Source organism: Doryrhamphus excisus, chromosome 1, assembly GCF_030265055.1.
Source record: "Doryrhamphus excisus isolate RoL2022-K1 chromosome 1, RoL_Dexc_1.0, whole genome shotgun sequence".
Lineage (NCBI taxonomy): Eukaryota > Metazoa > Chordata > Actinopteri > Syngnathiformes > Syngnathidae > Doryrhamphus > Doryrhamphus excisus.
Genome location: NC_080466.1, coordinates 40,407,115 through 40,425,539, shown reverse-complemented (window position 1 = coordinate 40,425,539; position 18,425 = coordinate 40,407,115). Strand labels below are relative to the sequence as shown.

The 18,425-nt window shown below is 39.5% G+C and overlaps 2 protein-coding genes across 10 annotated transcripts in view; one reads left to right on the top strand and one right to left on the bottom strand.

The window, feature by feature from the left end:
* Window positions 1–16,875, top strand: part of cadpsb (Ca2+-dependent activator protein for secretion b) — an 84,009-nt gene extending 67,134 nt beyond the window's left edge. For 5 of the 9 annotated variants that reach the window (XM_058091124.1, XM_058091533.1, XM_058091449.1 and 2 more), the window contains 11 exons: window positions 1,162–1,318; window positions 2,342–2,483; window positions 3,188–3,349; window positions 5,714–5,869; window positions 5,948–6,095; window positions 6,306–6,380; window positions 6,454–6,537; window positions 8,156–8,188; window positions 8,303–8,410; window positions 14,062–14,166; window positions 14,260–16,872. In XM_058091124.1, coding sequence (XP_057947107.1) covers window positions 1,162–1,318; window positions 2,342–2,483; window positions 3,188–3,349; window positions 5,714–5,869; window positions 5,948–6,095; window positions 6,306–6,380; window positions 6,454–6,537; window positions 8,156–8,188; window positions 8,303–8,410; window positions 14,062–14,166; window positions 14,260–14,436 — 1,347 coding nt within the window. In that variant the 3' untranslated portion in view covers window positions 14,437–16,872. Of the gene's footprint in view, window positions 1–1,161; window positions 1,319–2,341; window positions 2,484–3,187; window positions 3,350–5,713; window positions 5,870–5,947; window positions 6,096–6,305; window positions 6,381–6,453; window positions 6,538–8,155; window positions 8,189–8,302; window positions 8,411–14,061; window positions 14,167–14,259 lie in introns of all 9 variants that reach the window. The other 4 variants (XM_058091568.1, XM_058091560.1, XM_058091552.1 and 1 more) reach the window with 2 other exon arrangements.
* ca16b (carbonic anhydrase XVI b) overlaps window positions 16,798–18,425 on the bottom strand; it is a 155,182-nt gene continuing 153,554 nt past the window's right edge. Inside the window, exon 29 of the mRNA XM_058090998.1 lies at window positions 16,798–18,169. Within this exon, the coding sequence (XP_057946981.1) occupies window positions 18,026–18,169 (144 nt within the window). The 3' untranslated portion in view covers window positions 16,798–18,025. The remainder of the gene's footprint in view (window positions 18,170–18,425) is intronic.

Sequence of the window (18,425 nt, the reverse complement as noted above, 5' to 3'; positions counted from 1 at the left end):
CATGTTCTCCCCGTGCATGCGTGGGCTTTCTCCGGGTACTCTGGTTTCCTCCCACATTCCAAAAACATGCTAGGTTAATTAGCGACTCCAAATTGTCCATAGGTATGAATGTGAGTGTGAATGGTTGTTTGTCTATATGTGCCCTGTGATTGGCTGGCCACCGGTCCAGGGTGTACCTCGCCTCTCGCCTGAAGACAGCTGGGATAGGCTCCAGCACCCGGAGAGACCCTTGTTAGGACCACGGCATTCCATGATATGACGGTTGAGAAAGTAACGCCAAGCCATCTTAAGGGTCTGTTTTTGTTTTCGAGGAGGCATTTTTGTGTCCTACAACTTCTCATCAGAAAATCTAAACTTCCCCTTGAAGGTAATGTCATGTAATGTCACGTCTCGTCAATGTTTTGTGTCATTACTGATGCCTAGCGATCACTAGTGACGCTATAATCAACCACAAAACAGCGATCATAAATTAAGTCATTTTTGAAAAGCGGTGCTAGAGTGACGTGAGTGATGTTTGAACCCCGAATTAGCGAGGGATGACTATACGGAACATGGTCGCCACCTTTGAGTATTGTCGTGTTCAAAAACAGGTGCACCGCACCTCAACATTTGGGACAGGAAAGCACGTAGCTGATAATATCCGCCGGCGGGGTGGACTTCTGTCACCGATATATAGTCCGTCTTATAGTCTGGCACCGAATGCCTAGTCTTTGATTTTAGACTGCCCAGCTCTTAAATTATGTAGAGTGTGGGAAATGGGACATAACGTGGCCGGGGGGGCTTTTTGCCAGCCTGGATGGGGATGTGTGTGCAGGCAGACACGGAGCAAAATGTAGCACAAAGCCACAGCCCATAAAATGGATTATCCCGTGCAGGGCGAACGGAGCAGTACAGGGTGTTAGCGTGTTTAAAGTCACTGCATTAGATCACCACTTCATTACACTTTTTTCACCACAGCACCACCTGCTGGATCTGGTTGGCGTACCAGCCTACTTAACTCACATGCAAAATTCCCACTCAAGGTCATAAAAGTTGACAATAACAAAAATGCAGAATAAAATGTGAAGTCACATCCAGGATGGTACCTTCGTTTTTGCTTTATTCTCCTCATCAAGTCCCATTTCACCCGCATTTCCTCCCCCCCTCCCGATGTCTCTGCAGGCATTCGCGTGGTGGACCGACCTCATGGTGGAGCACGCCGAGAACTTCCTGGCCCTCTACGCCATCGACATGGACGCCGCTCTGGAGATCCAGTCACCCGAGAGCTGGGACAGTTTCCCGCTCTTCCAGCTCCTCAATGACTTCCTCCGGACGGACTGTAAGACTTTGGATCACTCATTTGACTGTTGTAATTTATATATATATATGTATAATTTATATAGTATAACGTGACTATGTGTCAGCCGAGTCGCCATATTGTTAATTGTATAGCTAGGTAGTTGCCTGCCATCTTGTACAGTTAATAATACAAAGTCAAGTAATAGTAATGCAGGGGCGTTTGTTTTGACCAAGGGTCTGCAACTATGAAACCATTTCTAGTTGCCTCATGATGTTAACTGTTATCATTGTTGGGTTTGCTTTACCAACAAACTAATGATAAAATACATTTTATCATTTATAGGAACAACTTTATTATATATTCATTATTTATAATAAATCATAGAAACAATCATTTTCAATTCAATTTGACAAAATAAAAAACAAAAAATATTGTGTTTTACTGACTTACTTTGGGCTGCACGGTGGACGAGTGGTTAGCGCGCAGACCTCATAGCTAGGAGACCCGAGTTCAAGCCCACCCTCGGCCATCTCTATGTGGAGTTTGCATGTTCTCCCCGTGCATGCGTTGGGTTTTTTCTCCCACATTCCAAAAACATGCTAGGTTAATTAGCGACTCCAAATTGTCCATAGGTATGAATGTGAGTGTGAATGGTTGTTTGTCTATATGTGCCCTGTGATTGGCTGGCCACCAGTCCAGGGTGTACCCCGCCTCTCGCCCCAAGACAGCTGGGATAGGCTCCAGCACCCCCCGCAACCCTCATGAGGATAAGCGGTAGAAAATGAATGAACTTTACAGTGTTAAGTTGCTGTGTGATGTGTTTATACTATGTGCCCTGTGATTGGCTGGCCACCAGTCCAGGGTGGGATAGGCTCCAGCAACCCTGAAAATGAATGAATGAATGAATGACTTACTTTGAATAATGTTAAAATAAGGAGATAATAAAAGAGTCTTTTTTGGGTCGCATAAAATGATACGGGGGGCCAAATATGGGGGCCCCCCCCCGGGGCCTTCTTCTTCACAACCCTTTCTGAGCGTGTCCCTGTCTTTGTTCTCACACAGATCATCTGTGCAACGGCAAATTCCACAAGCACCTTCAGGATCTGTATGCTCCTCTGGTGGTTAGATATGTGGATCTGATGGAGTCCTCCATCGCTCAGTCAATTCACAAGGGCTTTGAGCGAGAGTCCTGGGAGCCTGTAAAGTAAGGAGCCTCTGCCTTTGTATAGGATGCTTGGAGCTCAGCTTTCTTCTTTTGTTTTTTTTTTTTTTTTTAAATCCGGGGGGACAGACAGACAGACGGCGGCTGAGCTGAGGATGGGAATTTGGGAGAGCAGCAGTAATTCTCAGCCTGGCTTCCTTCAGCATTAGCGAACAAGGAGAGCGTGGGCCGAATAAATGTTTTTTAGGGTGGGAGGGAGGGAAAGGTTATTTACTGTGGAAATAGTTTCTGACTAATGTATGTGTCTTAGCCATTTCTCTGCAGCACATCGGAGTCAGGCGAATGTTTCTTTTTTTTTTTTTTATTATTTATTTTGTGAACTAACCTTCATAATTTGTGCTTCTGACATGTTGCCAGAAACAAAAACGCCTCCAGTCCGTCGCGCTTGTTTATCATTTCTTGTGGCTTTCACACTTTTGCTTTTGTGTTTTGATTATATAAAATGAATGGATAGCGAAAAAAAGTTTTTTTTTTATATTTTGGATACTGTGACATTTGCTTCCTTTTCTATGTGAGTCCAGCTGCGGGTCCTTTCATACAGTGTGCATTTGTTTACATCCGTCCCGCCCTATTTTCAACAATGTTTTACTTTTGAGTGATGAGTGTCACATGGCTTTCTGCAGCTCCCACACCACTGTTACGTTTTTTTTGTTCTTGTTGTTTCTTTTTGTCTGTCTCTTCTGCAGGAGTTTAACAAGTAATCTGCCCAATGTGAATCTACCAAATGTCAACCTCCAAATTCCCAAAGTACCAAATCTGCCAGTTCCAGTAGCGGGACTATCAGTTAACCTTCCACAAATGCCTAGCTTTTCTACCCCGTCCTGGATGGCTGCTATATATGACTCTGAGTGTGTATTCAACTAGTTCAATCTAGCTTTATGGAGCCCAACGGAGAGCGCCTTGGTATGAGGATGGCCTTGTTCAGGATTCTATTGTCAAAAATGATTTTTAAAGCAGCAGTAAAGAAGAAATTTGTGTTCCTCCAGGACTACCCCTGAAGGTTTCACATGCAGTTTACTTTTAAAACGGTGGTCCGTATAATTTGGCTGCAGTAAACATACCCTACTCACAAAAGGTTAGTGATATGGGATGAGAAAAAAGGTGGAGCAGGTCATCCCGAACTTAGAATGTTGGTGGTTTGATCCCCGCTCCCCTCCCACCCAGTCATTGTTTTTGTGGTCCCGGGTAAGACCCCCACCTTGCCTCTATGGGGGTGTGAATTGGCAGCAACGTTTCTGTCCAACTACCCCAGGGCAGCTGTAGCTACAGATGTACATTACCACCAGTGGAGTGAATTAATAATATTATTCATATTTATTATTATTAAATTATATTATTATATACATATTATGACATTATTATATTATTGTTATATTATATTATATATTATTTTTATATATTATAATATAATTATACATTACATTATTCAATTAATATTTATTATTATTAAATTATATTATTATATACATATCATTACAATATTATATTATATTATTAATATTATATATTATAATAATATAATATATTATATTATTCAATATTATTCATAATAATAATGAATAATGGGTCACACATCACTGGGAAGCATTTTGGGTGCCTTGAAAAGCACTCTAAAATGGAATCCATTATTATTTCATAAGCTGATATTGATGATACTCAAACTATTTTGCGGCTTCACTCTGTCACGGTTTTCTAAAACATATTAATTCATAAATCCTTGTTGTTTTGTGTTTGACTACGGCCTACTATTAGTCCAAAAATATCAGATTAAGTATTTCCAAGCCTAAAAATAGCCAAATGAATGACAATATACATTTGGAAGATGACATGTTGTGATATGTAGTATTCTCTACTGGTCACTAGGTGTCAGTGATGTTCCATTGATGAGACAATAGCCACCACAGGAAGTACTGTACAATAAGGAACTCTCCCATTCTAGATTATGTATTTTCTCTTATGATGTCTAGTACAAGTGTAAATGTTGTAGCGGGTGTTGCAGGGCTCTAATAATGTTAAAATCCATTTTTAGTTGGTCGTAAAGAGATTTTAACTGCAAAGATATTTGATTTATAAATAAGGAACCCCACTTCTGTCGGGTTTGGAACCGGTTAGAACCCTGACCCTCTAATCACTAAACCCCTAAGTGATGACTGTTTTTTATTATGCCTAAAATAATATTTACTTGATGGAAAAATAGCTTTCAAATCTCTGGAATGAAACAATAATAGAAACCAAAAGGGGTGTCCTGGCAGGTCCAAGTATATCATACACCATAATGAAGGTGACTTTATGGTGACTTTAGCTACAACATCAATGCAGTAGTCACCTGATTACAAGCCAGTGTACCATCCCGATGAATTAAAGCTGATATTTTGATATCATGTCATCACATATTGCTGCTTTAAGCTACTTTTTGACTAAAAATAATTGATTTGTACATTAAAAGTCTTCATGTTCATGCCAAGGACTCTCTGGGAGTAGATGAGATCATTCGTCTCAAGATGCATGCTGGTGAGCTTGAGATGTGATGATGCGGGCCCCCACCCGAGCAAAACCAACCAAAGATCCAGTGTATACTGTACGTTTCTGCATGCAGTATATACATCCTGGATGTTGCCTCGAGGCTCTGGAGTTTTGCAGAAAACCATTAGAAAGTCCAGTTTCCAGACAGGAGCCTCGCTGGGAGTGTGATTGGGTGGGACGGGAGGACGGTGGCGGCTGTTTTATCAGCGTCCATCCCAGCAGCACTATCCCAATAGACTCCATTAAAAAAGGTCTGCATGGTTTTGTCCGGTGGTTCTTCCAGGGCCCCCCCACCCCACCCCTTTCCCAGCAGCTTGGGGACATGGACGCTGAGAGAGGACATGTGATCAGACATTTGAGAGGCCAATCAGACCAGCGTCTTAGGTGTCCTCCCTCATGCCGCCATTCCCTTTGTGACTAGATGCTGTAGCTGCAGTAACTTGAACCCGCATGCGGCCACCTGACACCCCCCGATCAATAATCATACCAGAGAGCATGATTATTGATTGATTTGTTACCGTAAAAATCCCCGCTCCTCTCCACCCGTGCACTGATTTGAACGTGTATAGTCCAAAGTTCAAACGTGTTCTCAGGTGGAGAGGAGCAGCATCCCCAACATCCTTACCCCCTGATCACGTGCTTCTTCTGGTATGACCTTTGACCTGTGTGTGTGTTTGCTTCAATGACAGCAACGGCTCCGGGACATCCGAGGACCTGTTCTGGAAGCTGGACGCCCTCCAGACCTTCATCAGGGACCTCCACTGGCCCGAGGATGAGTTTGCCAAACACCTGGAAAGCCGCATCAAGCTCATGTCCAGCAACATGATCGAGAACTGCGTCAAGCGGTGGGGTGGCGCTTTGCGCTGACCGTTCCGTGTCCGGAAAGACAGCACGCTCAATTGGACGCTTTGTCTCCCGTGCAGCACGAGGATGGCGTTCGAGTCCAAACTGACAAAGAGCAGCAAGTCCACAGATTTCCGTATTTCTCCAACATTATGCACCATGTTCAACGTGATGGTGGACGCTAAGGACCAGTCTGCCAAACTGTGTGCAATGGAGATGGGCCAGGAGGTAAACACATCATCTTATTCTTCAATTCTTTTAAATGTGATGTCTTACAGAGTGCCTCGTCGATCAAAAGTGGAGCAAATTCTTCTCACGTTTGGTTCTGTCCACACATAGCGTATTACTGTTAGAACATCATAAATAAAGTAATATTGTATCGTAGAAGAGCTTTAACAAATACTTATATATTTATCATCAACTCTCTCAATTTTGCAGAAACAGTTCCACTCGCAAATTGATGAGCTGATTGAGGAAAGTGTGCGGGACATGATCCAGCTCCTGGTTGCCAAGGTGACAGGTCTCATGTTGCTCATGAGGAGATTCCACTGTTGGTTGATCATCCTTTCCCCTTCCGCCTTCCTAGTTTGTTGCCATCCTGGAGGGCGTCTTGGCTAAGATATCCAGATATGATGAAGGCACTCTCTTCTCCTCCTTCCTCTCCTTCACGGTGAGAGTCACTTTTTTTTTGTTACACTTGAAATTGTCGTGTTCAGTATCATGTTGAGCACGGTGTAACAGGAACCATTGTTACACGTAGTGCCATAACATGAAAGGACATCATTACACGAAAGGGTGTAACATGAAACATTGTGACCTGAAATGCTGTACCAACCAGCGCTGCCACACGAAATGTTGCAACACTCGATGCTGTACCATGAAATGTAACACGAAACGCTGCCACGCAAAACTTGAAATACTGTAACATCAAATGTCTCAAAACATCATAACATGAAGTGCTGTAACATAAAACGCCACATGAAACGTTGTAACAAGAAACATTGTAACACAGAATGCCTCAGCAGGAAACACTGTTACACAAAATGCCATCAATGCCATAACATGAAATGACATCATTAAAGAAATTGTGTTACATGAAACACAGCGAGAAAAACATTATAAGACAAAGCGTAACACGAAACGTTTCAACACGGAATTTCTCAACACACAATCTTATCACTTGGAATGCTGTAACATGAAACATCGTAGCATGAAATGCTGTAACATGAAATGCCACATGAAAAAACATTATAAGAAGCAATGTAACATGAAACATTTCAGCACAAAATGTTGTAACACGGAATGTTATAACATGAAGTGTTGTAACACGAAATGCCACAGCATGAAAAACATTATAAAAAGAACTGTAACTATAACATGGAATGTTGTAACATGAAATGTTGTAACATGAAATGTTATAACGTGAAATGTAACATGAAATGTTGTAACATGAAATGTTGTAACATGAAATGTTGTAACATGAAATGTAACATGAAATGTTGTAACATGAAATGTTGTAACATGAAATGTTATAACATGAAATGTAACATGAAATGTTGTAACATGAAATGTTGTAACATGAAATGTAACATGAAATATTATAACATGAAATGTTGTAACATGAAATGTTGTAACATGAAATATTATAACATTAAATGTTGTAACATGAAATGTTATAACATTAAATGTAACACAAAATGTTGTAACATGAAATGTTGTAACATGAAATGTAACATGAAATGTAACATGAAATGTAACATGAAATGTAACATGAAATGTTGTAACATTAAATGTTGTAACATTAAATGTAACATTAAATGTTATAACTTGAAATGTTGTAACATTAAATGTAACACGAAATGTTGTAACATGAAATGTTGTAACATGAAATGTTTTAACATTAAATGTAACACGAAATGTTGTAACATGAAATGTTGTAACATGAAATGTTGTAACATGAAATGTTGTAACATGAAATGTTGTAACATGAAATGTTATAACATGAAATGTTGTAACATGAAATGTTGTAACATGAAATGTTGTAACATGAAATGTTATAACATGAAATGTTGTAACATGAAATGCCACAGCAAACATTATAAAAAACATTATAAGAACTGCAACTATAACATGGAATGTTATGGAACATGAAACACTGTAACATGGAATGTTTTAACAAGAAACATGACACTAGCATACCGCCTGTATGTTCTATGAAAGGAGGCCTACGTAATCCAAGAAACCATACGTTTTGAATGCATCTCTGCTTTGTTTGTTGTTGTTTTCAGGTGAAAGCAGCGTCCAAGTATGTGGACGTACCTGTAAGTGCCAGCCCGGCCACATTGTGCCAATATGTGACTTTGTGCCACTGATTCTTCCATGTTGCTTTGCGTTATGGAACAGTAAGTCAGCCAGCTGTGTGTTTGTTTTTGCAGAAACCCGGCATGGACGTGGCCGACGGCTACGTGACCTTTGTGCGCCACTCTCAGGATATGCTGCGTGATAAGGTCAATGAGGAGGTGTATATAGAAAGGTTATTTGATGTAAGTAAGATGCCGTCTCCTCCACTCCGGCAAGGGAGGGGGCCCTACAGAATGTGGCAAAACAACAGGGCAGAGAGGGATAAGTCCCATTTTATATTGCGAGACCAGGAAATGTGTTTGTGTCTGTCCTTACTGTCCTCTTCTTCTATCTATCAATCTCAATCTCAGCTGCTGCCCTCTGCATTCTGGTCTGCATTGCCACAGTGCTTTTGGGCCTTTGTCTGTTAAAAAAAACAACAACAAGTTTTATTTACAAAGAGTCCATAAAAGCATCCTCCAAAAAAAAAAAAAAAGGATTATATGAAGCAGTGCTCTCTGCTAAGAACGTACAATAGTGACATCACATGCATGCACATCGCCCTTCACTTTATTCAACTACACATTCAAAAAAAAACTTTACTTTGGCCTACTTTGGTTAGGTCGGGGGTGTCCAAAGTACAGGGGGGGCCCGGAAGTCATTTTGTACGCGGCCCTCGCTGGAAAAAGTTTGGACAGCCCTGTTTGAGGTGGGGCTTCATGCGTCGAGAGCACTGACTTAGCCAAAGATAATCCTGATGGGATACATTGACAGTAATGTGTCCCCCCCCCCCCATGTGTGGTTCTCAACGACACATACTGCTGTGTTGTGTGTGCTTTCACGTCATTATTCCCAGACGCACATCTCTGCGGGTGCGTCGACGGCTTGGCCAGGAAGTGAGTCGGTCTGCACCCAGAAGTTTTTGTGCAGGAGCTAAATCAATCTATTATTTCGATTTCTTTTTTTTTTTGTTTTTTTTTTGTGTTCTCACTTTCTGGAGCGGCTCTGCTTTTGTGTGTGAGGAGGCCCACGCTCGGCCCCTCCCGTGTCTGTTCCTCACTTCCTCCTGGTGTCCTCTGTGTGGCCCCCAGAGCGCTCACAGTCATGTTCTCTTCTCTCTGGTGATTTCTTTATGGAGTTGATGCTGCTGCTTTCAAAGTGACTTTAGGATGTCCGTGTTTCTGTGGGTTTTTTTTTTTTTTTTTGCTTCTCATCTGAATGCTTTTCCATCCATGGACTTTATGCATGCACGTGAACGCCATCCCCCCCTCGCTGTTGCACTGGCTCTACTCGATCTCTCTTATTTCAACCCTTTTGGTCTCTTCTGATTAACACCATTCCTGCTGCCTCCTCCAGTGGAAAAAAACCCTGCAGTGGCTTCATTTATGGGACCCAAATCTGTTTGCTGAAAGCTATTTTTACAGCTGGCCCGACTGTGCACGTGAGCGTGTCTACACAAATGAGTATGAATGTAATCAATAGTTATAGTATGAATATATCACATAAGGCCACACCGAAAAAACAATAATTATACACATAACATAAACATATATATTCATACATTTAATGTTAATATTATATGATATTGTAAGATTTATAATGTGTCATGTGTCAAAATGTTCATGCTTTTCACACCTGAAGAAAGTAATGTGTGGAAAAGGCACAGTAACTGTGGACCGCTAATAAACAAAAGAAACCAGGGCTTGAAGATCTTAGTAATACAATAAATAAATATTATATGAATAAAATAAATACCAATAATTAGGGTTGAAAAATTAATTAATTAAAACAAATTAAAAAAAGTAAATAAAATATTTGTTAAAATAAAAATACAATAAATAAATAAAATAATAAAAACACAACAACAAAAAAAAGACAACAAAAACAACAAAAAAAGAAAAAATACAAAAGGGAAAAAAATATATATTTTTCCTGGAATAAATGGCAATATTTGAAAAAGACGAAAGTGTTCATATTATAATTGTAAGTCATTTCACATTATTTATGAAAAATAAAAATACAATAAATACATATTATATGAATAAAATAAATACCAATAATTAGGGTTGAAAAATTCATTAATTCAAACAAATAAACAAAGTAAATAAAATATTTATTAAAATAAAAATACAATAAATAAATAAAATAATAAAAACAAACAAAAAAAATAAAAAATACAAAAGAGGAAAAATAATATTTTTCCTGGAATAAATTGCAATATTTGAAGAAGAAGAAAATGGTAATATTATAATTGTAAGTCATTTCACATTGAACACGCTTGTCAATGTGACCAACATTTTAGCCAATCACACACTTGAAGAAAGTAATATGTAGAAAATGCTGGTAAATAAAATAAACCAAGCAGGGACCAGCACTTTAAGATCTCTTCCCCATTAATGGTAATATGATGAGTAAATAAATATTAGGAATCATAAATAATAGTATAGAAAAAAGGCATAAATTGAGGCATAAAATCACATATTTTGGGGAAAAGTTACAACATTTGAAAAAACAAAGTAAAAACCCATTATACAATATTATAGTTGCCAGTCAGTCAATTGGTGTGGAATGACAATACATGTAAGAGGAAAAATAATGTAGAAATATGATAAAAAGAATAATAATATATAATAAATAATAGTTAAAAAACATAAATAAAACCGTGTCTATATTAGGATTTAATCCCATGTAAGAAAGGAGCCATTTGCACCATCAGAGCTGCTGTTAAAATAGCCCCCAAAAGCTGCAGCGTCCCTTTAAGTGCGGCCACTCCCCGGCTAAAAAAAAAAAGCACACAAGTGAAAAAGTGGCACTTATCTCTGGTGTTGCATTGTTTTCTCACATTATGTTGGTTGGCATGTTTTTTTTGGAGTCAAATAATCTTCCTGTGTACATCTTCTAGCATGACCCTCTTCCTCCTCAGGCATTTTGCACATAGAGCAGTCTTCCTCAGCACGCACACACCTGCCAGGTCTGCATGCACTACTGCACGCTCGGCAAAGTGGACTGTGACGTGGACAGGCATCTATCTACATACTCGGACACCCTAACCCCCCCCCTCTCCCTTCCCGCCCCCACCCACACCCCAAAAGTCCAAAGCCCTTCCATCCATGCAGCGTTTCTAAATTCTACTCTAACATTTGGAGGCCAAAGAACGGCTTCTTTTCTCGATCAAGGCTGCCTTCACTTCACACACGCTTGCTTGGGGGGTCTCGGCCCGCCTGCACGGGAACTTTAGTACGGTCGCACGACGCCAGCAAATGCCAGAGCCGCCCTTAACAGGCCACAAGTGTCCTCCGCCAAAGTGCTAGCGGCGTTCTTCTCTTGTAACTTGACGTGCAAGACAACCGTGCTGCCTGCCTGGTGGCCATTTTACTCATCCCTTGGCTTGGCTTTGGACAATGAAAGTTTACAGCCGGTCAGTGAAGGCAGCATTTAATGTCAGCGCATTCCCCCTTGATACCTTCTTTTGCAGCTCCTCACTCGGCTTCATTTGCACCTTTTTCATCTGCAGATGCCAAACTTCTGCTGTGTGGCAAATGAATGGCGCATCCACTTCACGCTGCTAATTATTAAATATCTCCAACTTTTAGGCAATTCTTCCAAAGTAAAGGCCCCGTTTCTTGATATGAGGGGTCCTCGGCCCCGTGGGGGGGCAGGGGCATCACTAGGTTCTGAGGACAGGGGGGGCTTAGCCTCCTGGATATGAATGAATGTAGTAGACATTAGGAAATCCAAAAAACAAATAATGAACAAGAACTGGGATATATTATTATATTATTATATTATTATATTATTATATTATTATATTATTATATTATTATATTATTATATTATTATATTATTATATTATATAATAATTATTTTTATATTATTAATTAGCCTATTATTATTACTATCATCATTCTTCTTCTTCTGATTATTACTACTACTACTTGTAGATTATAGATTACTAGTAGATTATAAATTAATGACAGGTAATGTGAATATTTATTTTAACGCCTATTCTTGCCTTACTATATAAAATTTGTCCGAGATTTTTTTTTGTAAAAAAAAACAAAAATCAATAAAAAATGTCAAAGTATTTAGGGGGGCTTAAGAACATTTTAAGGGGACTGAAGACCCCCTAATATGGCCTAGTGACCGGGTGGGGGGGGGGGGGGGGGGGGGATTATGACATCATACCGATAAAATAGCTCCCATTACCGATTTAATTAACGGGGACCTTTGATGCTTTTTCCACTTTTCTGACCTATAAATGAAGTTTATTAGTGTCCCAACTGCTTTCATTTATTGTCTGTGTAGCATTATAGAGTGTGCATACAGGGAGCACACTCTATAATGCCTTTTTCCCACCACAATCGGTGGCTCTACTCGAGTTTTTTAAACACCACTAGTCCCTCAAAACACATGAGACGTTACTGATGCTGTAGAAAGCTAAAATGCTAACGCTACTTACCATTGAGAGACATCTTGAAGTAACCTTTTTTCTTGAGAAACTTCAGACTATTCTGTCTCTAATTATGGATTGGATTCAGAGTGTGACCAACATTAAATGCATTAATACATCAAGAAGAAATACAACTGGAATAGGTGCAGATTCTGGAAGATCTATAAAGCATTCTGTGATGTTACGGTGTGTCGCTGCTCTATAGGAGTCCACAACTCAACACAAAGGGCCCAAAAAATGAGCATAACGTGTCCCCTTTAAGAGCTGAAGCCCTGGTCTAAAAAAAGCACTTCTTCAGCTGTCCTGGTTTAAGATGTTCGATCCCAACACTTGACGGCATTGGGAGGAAGGGGGGGAGGGGGGGGGTATGGGCCATTAAAACACTAGATGGAGTCCTTGCTGCACGGAAATAAAAGAGGTAAAGCTGCAGCACTCGCCGCTAGTGTCTGCTAAACATCTGCTAAGTCTAATGATGGAAGGAACGCCGCCGTATGCACCGCATGCTTCACTTGTACAATTACAATATTTTATTTATGTATGTAATATTATACTATACATATTACTATTACTTACTATTAATATTATTACTCTTAATATTTGGACTTGATACTAGTTCTGTTTTTATTTCACATTTTTAACACATTTGATTGACTATTATTATTATTATTATCATATGCAACTTTATTTTTTACAATCAGTCGAGTGTTGCTTTATATATTTATTTGCTTTATTTATTTAATTTTGCACTCGTTTTAAATATGTTTTTTATTTTATTATGCAACTTTTTTTCTCAGAATATGTATTACTATATGCATTTTTTTTAAAGCTGACATTTGCTCATGATATTTGGTTTATTTTTGTAATTTTATTGTAGTTATTATTGGTTGGATGATTGCAATTATGGCTTGTTCAATAGCAGTTTTATTCTAATATTATTATTATTTTATTATTATTATTATTATTTGTAGTAGTAGTATTTTTTTCTAAGAAATATATTTAATTCTTATAATTATAGTTGTAATTTATTTGAAATTGTGCAACTTTATTTTTCTAAATTACACTTTTACTCTCAAGAAATATATTTTTTTAAATTGTCTTGCCTCATGTGACAAATTCGGACTTTTTCCACTTCAGATATTATGTTTTTTTTTAATGAGTATTACTATAAGATCATTCTAGTATTATGTTCTAGTATGGTAACTATGACTTTATTGCCATTTTTTGTCGTATTTTCGTAATGGCGTTGACATAACAATAATAATAATTAGAGAAATAATGATCTTACTATTAAAAATGTGTGGTGAGATAATCCCCCCCATTTTCTGGTGGTGGGGTTGAGCCTGGTGTTGCTAGCGTCCAGCCCGTGTGCGTCCTTGCTGGAGAGTGTTGTGTTGTGTGTTGCAGCAATGGTACACGGCCACCATGAACCTGCTGGGCACGTGGCTCACCGAGCGCATGGACCAGCAGCTGCACGTGTACCAGCTCAAGATCCTCATCAGGATCACCAAGGTCGCGCTCCTCACACCTACCATGTGCCGCACACGCCTGTCATGTACGCTGACATTACTTTTTTTTTTTTTTTTTTTTTCCCGCCTCCTGCAGAAAAAGTACCGCGACTTCCGCCTGCAGGGCGTCCTGGACTCCACGCTGAACAGCAAGATGTACGACACGGTGCGCAACAGGCTCACGGTGGAGGAGGCCACCGCTTCCGTGAGGGAAGGAGGCATGCAAGGCATCTCCATGAAGGACAGCGACGAGGAGGACGAGGATGACGATTAGAAGCCACGCCCCCTCTTGACCCCTTAATCCCAAGACCCGCCCCTCTCTTAATCACATTTTGACTTTAGCCTGGTTAACCGATGCATGTATCAACTCCGATAGCCACTCTAGGACCTCTTTGTCAGCTCCACATGAAGGAACCATAAGAATAACAGTTAAAAAAAAAAGAATAGTTAAGAAAATATTAAAAAAATAAGCATTGATTGGCAGATTAGCTGTGACGTCATCGTTCATTTGGACATCATTTATGTGTTACTAAGCAATATGGAAGAAGGTGTGCGTCCAATGCAAACTATGTAAGCTTCTTTGTCCGACTCATTCACGCGTGGGTGCGTTCGTGTGCGTTCGTGTGCGTGAGATCGCTCCTATTCGTCTCAGCTTTGGGGAAGCGACGGGAAACCCCTCAGTGTTTTGTTTGCGTCACCCGAAGTCACGCTTTGACCTTCGACCTCTCAGCACGAGGGCATTCTCGAGATGCAATATGCTCCGTTTTTTGATAACTGGGGGGAAGATTCTATTTTTCTTTTCTGACGTTTTGAAAAACGATGTCTCCAAACAGGTTCTATTTTAATTGAGTTGCACTTTTACAGAGGTTTAAAAAAAAAAAAAAAAAAAGGAGCGATAAGAGTTTTTTTTAAACAAGAAATAACGACAAAAAAAAAAAAAAGAGAAAAAAAGTCGGTCCGTCTTTGTCGTGTGTGTAACCGTGTGGAATGACATGTCTGCCATTTGTTCCTAGTCCTGTATATACGATATAAATATATATATATAAATATTAAATGCTGTACATTGCATTCTGAGCCATCGCTGCATGCCTGTGGGTCACGACCCCTCCCACTTCCCACCCTAACCCCCCCACCCCGACACTTTTTATGTTTTCTGTGTCAGTTAGCTGGTGGATTCATTCTTGCTTTTTTTCGTTTCTTTTTTCCTTCAGTTGTAATATGCAAGAGCTGTGGCACTCCAAATAAAAATTATTGTACATGTGCACAACGGGTGCGTTTATTTGCAACACCATCCATTCTTGGGACGACTGCTAAACCCACCTGGGAAAAAAAAAAAAACATCGCAAATGTCAACGAGATCAATCGTTTGCCTTGAAATCAACTGATTTAATCTTTTATGTTAATATTTTATGAGGACTACTGCTGTTTTATTTCTCATTCTTTCCCATTCAAAGCATGCAGCAAAATCTCACAAGATGAGTTTGCCTTTTGACTCACATAAAAATAAGTGTGTTATTTTTACTACCTTAAAAAAATGATGATTTTTGCTGCATTTCCCAAAAAAACTCATTGGAAATTGCAGGAGGTCAGTCTGACTCACGGCGTTACCTTACCAAGGATGCTAAACTCATCACACGGCGACTTAACACTGTAAAGTTCATTCATTTTCTACCGCTTTTTCCTTACAAGGGTTGCGGGGGTGCTGGAGCCTATCCCAGCTGTCTCCAGGCGAGAGGCGGGGTACACCCTGGACTGGTGGCCAGCCAATCACAGGGCACATATAGACAAACAACCATTCACACTCACATTCATACCTATGGACAATTTGGAGTCGCTAATTAACCTAGCATGTTTTTGGAATGTGGGAGGAAACCGGAGTACCCGGAGAAAATTATGGGTTAATTCTAATATTATTATGCAACTTTTAGCCTAAAAATATTAGCTTTTTTTTCTTGTAGTAGCAAGAAAAAAAATAGCAATAGGAAACTACAAGGTGGATAATTATAAGCAGCTGGTGAAAAACCCAAGTCCTACAAAACCCTTGGCTGCAATATGTCACTTTAGCCTCAAAATATTAGCTTTTTTTCCTCGTAGTAGCAAGAAAAAAAAAACAATAGGAAACTACAAGGCGGATAATTATAAGCAGCTGGTGGAAAACCTAAGTCCTACAAAACTCTTGGCTGCAATATGTCACTTTAGCCTCAAAATATTAGCTTTTGTTCTTGTAGTAGCAAGAAAAAAATAGCAATAGGAAACTACAAGGCGGATAATTATAAGCAGCTGGTGAAAAACCTAAGTCCTACAAAACCCTTGGCTGCAATATGTCACTTCAGCCTCAAAATATTAGCTTTTTTTCTTGTAGTAGCAAGAAAAAAATAACAATAGGAAACTACAAGGCGGATAATTATAAGCAGCTGGTGGAAAATCTCCCAAGTCTTACAAAACCCTTGGCTGCAATATGTAACTTTTTGCATTCCCAGATTTCCCACTAGATTTCTTTCCATTGGACTGAGAAGGAAGTGATGAGCACAGGGAAGAATTCCACCAGGAAGAAAAGCTATCACGGAAAATGGAATCCTTCTATGCTTGCTTACTACTGTTGGAATGTGGTAAGACGAGTCAAAAAGATACTGAATAAAGAGAACTTTCTTGTTTTAATCATTAAATATCTTGACTACATTAGCTAACCAGCACAAATAAACGACACTGAGCCACCTTTACCTCGGACGGAGATGGAAGATGGAGACCGGAATAACAATAAAAGGTTAGAAAGCAGCACGATAAAGCATGGACCATTTAATGTTGGATATATTTAAGAAGGCTGAGTCACAGTAGACAACAATAGTGATCAACAGGAAAAAAAAAGTGCCAAAGTGAAAAGAATTGTCCATCAACAAAAAAAAACAAAAAACCCAAAGGACGAACAAATCATCCTTGTCATGACATTCAACCGATGCTAAAAGAACTCCAATAAAAAGATGTAGAATTCAGCCTTAAATGATGCTCAAAGAGGAGGAGAAGACGAGATCCTTTTTCCAAGAAAGAAGATGGTCACTAGTGAGCTTCCCTCTTGATCAAAGTGTCAAAAACATTTTTTTTTTTAATTCTAATTTCCACCGGAGACAAAACACAATTCACTTGGAATGTATTAAAAAAAAGGCCAATTGGAGCGCTGACCTCAAACCAGTAAAAAGTACAACAGTTTCATGCACTTCTTAGCAATTTTCTATTATTTTTGATAGAATTGGAGAAAGTGACCTTTTTTTTTTGTTCTTCTTTTTTTTTTTTTTTTTTTTCGGATCCCTTTCACAATAAGAACAAAGCTGTGCAAACATGATCCAAGCCCACAGCACTAAAACAGCCAGTCCACACGCACTGTAGGCAAAGAGTGTTTGGCTAGTAAGGATATCATATAGATTGAGATATATATATATTTATATATATATATATATATAGATATATATATATATATATTACAAAAACAGTATAACAATAGAAATCCCTGTAAAAAGCAAGAAATGTTCACATTGGATGTTGTGTTTCCATGGCAACAAAAGAAGGCGACGTTGTCGTCAAGGTGACTTTGGAACGGGATAGCCGGCCATCGTGCCGCCGTCCGATGTGGCGGTCCGAGTGGAAGGTCGGTTCAAGGAGTGCAAAGTGGACACGTTTCCTTCCGTCACGTCAGCACGCCGCAACTGATAAAAAGGGCCCAAAAACATAAATATCCAAAAAAGTCCGTATAAAAAGTCCTTGAATCAATAGTCTGGCAAAAAAGGCCTCGAGGAGGAGTTGAGGTGGGCGGAGGAAGGGCGGGGTGGGGGGGGAGAAGTGGCCCGGAGTGGACCCCCTAGTTTAAGTCCTCAAACCAGCGACTCCATGCTCTCTGCGGGGTCGCACTCGGGGTCCGCCATCACCGCCACCCCGTTAGTGTCCGTGTGCATCGGGCCGCACTCGCCGTTAGCCAGCAGGCTCAGCATGGCTTTGTAAAGGTACTGGTACTCATCCTGCAAAACATCACAATAATAATAATCATAATAATAAAAATAAAATTAAAAAATAATAATAAATAAAATAAAATAAATACAAAAATAATAATAATTATTATTAATCATAATTAATTAGAATAATACATCACACTTACATGGTGCACATATTACACCACTCACAGTACAATCCACTCAAGCCAAGTCTAGTACTGTGGAATGAAGGAGGACATTTAAAACACTTAAAAACAAACTAACACTTCAACGCCCTCTGGTG